This window comes from Fonticula alba, assembly GCF_000388065.1.
Source record: "Fonticula alba strain ATCC 38817 unplaced genomic scaffold supercont2.7, whole genome shotgun sequence".
Taxonomy (NCBI): domain Eukaryota; order Rotosphaerida; family Fonticulaceae; genus Fonticula; species Fonticula alba.
This window is the reverse complement of record NW_009242977.1, coordinates 1,985,204-1,990,196: the sequence shown is the minus strand read 5'-3', so window position 1 is coordinate 1,990,196 and position 4,993 is coordinate 1,985,204. Positions and strand designations below refer to the sequence as shown.

At 72.1% G+C, this 4,993-nt stretch overlaps 1 protein-coding gene across 1 annotated transcript in view; it reads right to left on the bottom strand.

Moving 5' to 3' along the window:
* Positions 1-3,010: 3,010 nt before the first annotated feature.
* The window catches only part of H696_04629 (hypothetical protein), a gene marked incomplete at both ends in the record, with an annotated part of 20,261 nt that continues 18,278 nt past the window's right edge, over positions 3,011-4,993 (bottom strand). The window contains 4 exons of the mRNA XM_009498508.1: positions 3,011-3,202; positions 3,343-3,797; positions 4,036-4,533; positions 4,757-4,979. Of these exons, the coding sequence (XP_009496783.1) occupies positions 3,011-3,202; positions 3,343-3,797; positions 4,036-4,533; positions 4,757-4,979 (1,368 nt within the window). The remainder of the gene's footprint in view (positions 3,203-3,342; positions 3,798-4,035; positions 4,534-4,756; positions 4,980-4,993) is intronic.

Below are 4,993 nucleotides of genomic sequence, written 5' to 3'. Positions count from 1 at the left end.
CCCCCCCCCCCCCCCCCCCCCTCGCCGGACGCCACCCGCCCGCCCGCCCACCCAGCCGATCTTCTCGGTCTTTGACCCGAGGTGGGCCGCGGGTTGTAAACGATGATCCGCGGGGGACATCGGGACATGCAGGGAGAGACGGGGCGGGGGGCGCAACTGCGACCCATCTTGGCGCGGCAACAGGGGACTCCTGGTGAATGGGTCGGTGTTGATACGTCCTGCAGACCGAGGGCGACCCTCTGTGGCATGCCGGTTTGCGAACATCTGTTCACACGCGCCCCGGGCCCGGCGGGCGTTGGCGAGTGTCTGCCTTTGTGCAGACGCCCGGCCCGGGGCGGGGGCCGTCTGGCAGCGGCGCGGGTGAGAGCGGCCAGGACACGCGTGTCTGATCGCCCTCCCCCCCCCCGGGGGGGGGGGACCGCTGCAGTGGCACACGCCCGGGCGCACTTGCGCGGGGAGACCCTGGGGGGGGGGTTCAGACGGGGGGGGGGGGGGGGGAGGGGCATCCCCGGGTCCCGGCGAGGGCGGGGCGCAGCCGGCCGCAGTCGCGACGGCCGGGCACGTCTTGCGCCCCGGGTGCTGCCGCTGCTTGACATACTGGACACTTCGCAGGAATTTGGGGCCCGGCGTCCCCGGAGGCCGTGCCCGTGTGTGTGTATGTGCGTGCGTGCGTGCGTGCGTGCGTGTATATGTGTGCAGGCCGGCGGTGGCGGTGTGTCGGGGGCCGAGCCGGCGGCCAAACACCGGAATTGCGCCCCGGTATTAACATGGTAGACGCTTGCCCAGCCCGGGGGCACGGGCGGATATGTGCCCAGGGGAAGGGGGGGGGGAGGGGGGGGGCAGCGTCCACTTTTGCCCGCCGCTCCCGGCGCCATCTCCTGTCAGATCTCACAAAGCTCCTCCGGACGGGGGGGGGGGGGGCCGATGGCCGCGCGGGTGCGGCCCTGACCAGTGCCGGGGCAGAACCCAGCTTGGGCAACGGCGCCCCCCCCCCCCGCCCGGCCCTCGGAGCGGGGCCGCTCTTTGGCCGAGGGCCCGCGCGCCGGCGCATGTCCCCGGGCGGCACCCGGGCACGTCTTGCCAACGCAAGGGCCAGTCAACACTGGGCGCGCCGGCGGGCCGCGGGGTCGCTGTGTTCCCCGGCCCCGCCCCCGCGCCAGCATCGGGGGTGTCTTCCGCGGGCGGGCGCCACTGGAATCCGTCCGAAAGATCCGGAGCGCCGGGAGGCGTGCGCTGGCCGGGAGGCTCCGGCCTGTCCCTGGTGGCCCAAAACGGGTGTCTTAAAATGTCCGGGCCCGGCACGGGCGGCTTGTCAGAACTGCTTTGCCCCTGGCTGCCCGGGCGCCAGCATGCCTAAAACCCACGGCATTGCAAGTGAACGCAGGCCGACCGTCCCCGGGGCCTCCCACCCCCCGGGCGCCGCAGGGGCACATCCACCGAAGTGGATGTGGTCTGGGGCTCCCCCTGGGTGCCCCCCCCCCCCCCCCGCCCGCCCGAGGAGTGGGCCCCCCACGCCGAGGGACACACCGGCTCGCGTCGGGAAACTGCCCCCGGGTCGGAGGGTGGCCAGCATGCTCTCGAGAGAGGGTGCGCGCGGGTGCCCGCCGACCTTTCCGCCTGCCCCGCCCCCCCCCCCTCCCCCCCCCCGGGGGGGAGGCGAGGGCAACCGCTTCTGGCGAGCCGGCGGTTCATGCAAAAAAGCTGGCCGCGAATAAAGCCGGCTTTTTTTTCCAGCCAACCCGGGGCCGCACCTCCGCGCTCGGGACTCGCCGCCGCACGCGTACCCGGGACCGGCGGGCTTTTTTTTCCGCCAAGGGCCCTCGTGCAAAGGCCGGGTCCGCCCCTCGCCCGCCCGGCCGCCGCCCCGACCTCCATCTGTCAGCGGGGTGTTCCGCACACTGGAGCTGACTTAGCGGGTCCCTCCGTTGGCACTGGCCCTGATCGTGGCCGGCAGTCATCGCTGGAGACACGCCGGCCGGGGCAGTTGACCGCGCCCCTCCAGCTGATTCGCCCCCCCCCCCCCCCCCGCCCGCGCGCGCCCTTCTCTTCCGTGCGGCGTGGACCGCAGCGCGGGCGAGCACCGGCGCAGGGGAGGGGGGCCCCTCGCGCGTCCGGCGCCGGCGAGCGACAGCCTCCTGCTAGCGCATGTTCCCCTCGCGCCGTCAGCCGAGCGGCGCAACCACCGCCAGCCGGAGAACCCCCCCCTCGGCCCCGCTCGGGCCCTCGGGCGCAAGCCGGTTGTGTTTCGCCCATCCACAGAGCATACTGGCGCCGGCGGGCGCGAGGGGGAGAAACTGCCGGCCGGCCAGCCAGTCTCGGGGAGGGAATATTTCCCGTCTATGAGGGGGGGGGGGGGGAGGGGCGCATACGCGAGGACGTGTATGTGCGTTGCGTCCACGCCCCCCACCGGGCTGGGGCCCTCAAAACAGGAGATTGCAGGATCGCGCTCGCTCCCCCCCCCCCCCCCCCCCCCCCCCGCTCCTCCCAGGGGGACGAAGTCACGGAGCAAAGGAGTATGTTGTGGGGGGGGCGGGTGCTCCGGTGCGCGGTCTCCCATCCCGAACAGAGGTCGATCTGGAGGGGAGGGGGACAGCTGGGGAATATACATCATCCCCATCACAGTCAGCAGGCGGGGAAGTGAGAGAGGCGGCGAAACGGAGCAGGGCCCGGAGACGACACCCTCGGTCCGCGGCCCGGCGTATGTGTATTTATGCCAACGGTGGCACCGGGTGGCCCTCATGGGCAGAGTTGGCCTGGCTCGCAGGCCGGCCCCGACACGGGGGGAGCGAGTATGCGGGCGCGTGTGGGCATATGTGCCAGCACGAGCACCCCCCACGCCCGTGGGCGTGCCTCGCATAAGGGAAAAACAAAGAGCGAGGGAGGCACGGCGGGGCAATTGGTCGTCGACATCTAGCCAGCCAAAGCTTCGGCCTGAGCATGGGCCCCGCTCGGGCGTCCCCGGGCCACACTGGCGGACCCGGGAAGGCGGGGGGAGGGGGGGGGGGGAGACTTACACCCGACTCGGGGCGATGAAGCCCCCGAACACCAGGGTCCGCTGCTGGGTCGTGCCATCGGCCCGGGCGTGGCTGATCGTCGCGCTGCCGTACAGGGGCCCAGCCTGTGACACATCGACCTGCAGGCGCAGCTCGGCTGCCTGGCGTGGATCCCCCGGCAGCTGGATGGAACCCTGGCCGGTGGAGATCTGCTCGGGAGGGGGGCAAACAGGGGTGGGGGAGGGGAAAAAAAAAGAGGGACACAAGGCATGGGTTAGCGCTCTTCCACCGGCAAGCATCACATTGGGGCCAATGGCGGGCCGGGGGGGGGGACCCTTGCAAGCCGCACCTGGCCGGTGGTCTGCACCGAAAGGGCCCCGGGGGCCTGACGCAGGACCGCATACCCCGGTGAGAGGGTCACTCGCAGGAGGACCTCGAAGGGGACAGCCGAAGCCCGGAGGCCGGATCGACCGGTGGCCACCATCGCCGCATTCGCACCCGGGCCCAGGTCTACCAACGCATAAGGGCGCTGGTCGGACAGGGCGGGGCACAGGGCCACCGGCGCCGGGGGGGCTGGCACGCCATCCCCGCCGGCATCCCCACCATCGCCATGGTCCTTGTCCGGAACAGGCTCCAGGAGAGCGGAGACCACGAGATCCGGCTGGTCGTTGTCGACACTCGGACCGGCAGCCGAGGAGTGGTGCGTCGGTCGGGCCATAGCCGACGGAGCGTCCTCTTGCCCTGGGTCAGGTGTGGAGTCTCCCTCGGGGGAGCCACCCGAGTCCTCAGCTTGCATGGACACGACTGCGTAGGTGTGCGTGTGCGTGTGCGTGTGTGCATGTGTGCGTGCATGTGCAAGCAGGGGAGGTTATGAAGGAAGAGAGGAGGGGGGGGGGGAGGGGAGACCGGGCACAAGAGAGCCAGGTGAGACATCGTGGGCGGGCAGGACAGCGTGGGCGGACAGGACAGAGTGGCGGAAGCCGCGGAAGAGAAAGCAACCCCTGAGCGCCCAGAGCAGGGGCCGGCGCCGAAGGGAACGCACCACGAATGCGCAGCAGGGACACCAGGCCGGCGCCCAGGGACCAGGAGTCCGTGTCGAAAAGCCCGAGCACCACATCGGCCGTGGTCTCGCACAGGGTGTCCGCCAAGGCCACCTCCAGGGCGAGCTCCCCGCCAGCCGGAAGGGGAAGCAGCTCCACCCGATCCAGGGCCAGGGGGACCGGCACCGGGGCCGGCTCCGGCTGGATGGCCGGCGCAGGGCCTCCAGGTCCCGGGGCCGGGCGCGTCCGATAAGACACGCGTACCGCGTCCGGCGTAAGCTCCGGCGGCAGGCCCACCAGCCCGAGGCCGAGGCGCAGCTCCGCCCGATCCGACAGGTTGCTGATGGTGAGGGTCCGCGCCGGGGCGGCAATCGCAGGGGCCGCAGGGGAGGTGACCACCGAGGATGGAGCATTCCCGACCCCGACCGGGGCCGGCATGAAGAGCGCCCTCCGTGGCGAGGTCCCGAGGGACAGGACCGTCGGCGGGCGCGCCAGCGGATCTGTCAACGTGTCAGCATATCATTGACAGCCGAGGCCAGGGCAGGGGGGCGAGGGGCGAGGGGCGGGGGGAGACGGCAAGAAAGAGCGAAGGGGGCGGGCCAAGGGCGCAGGAGGCAAAGCGGCAACCGGGGGAATGTCCATCCAAGAGGGGAGGGGGGGGGGGGCGGACTTCCGGAGCACGACCCCAAGCATCTCCTCGGAGAGGGACGCCGGAGGACGCACACAACAGGGGCAGGCCCGCGCGGAAGGGCCGCGGCGAGGTCGAGACAATGGACGCGGCCGCAGCCGCCAGGGGGGAGACCGGCCTGGGCGGGCCCCACCCCGAAGGCAGGTGGTCCTTGCACCCGGGGCAGCCGGCTTGCGGGGTATCCATGTGGTCGCAGCTGGCAAGCGACAGGAGCGAGTGGAACTCCACCGTGTCGTCCGACAGGGCGAAGAGGCGGGACTCGGTGAGGGGAC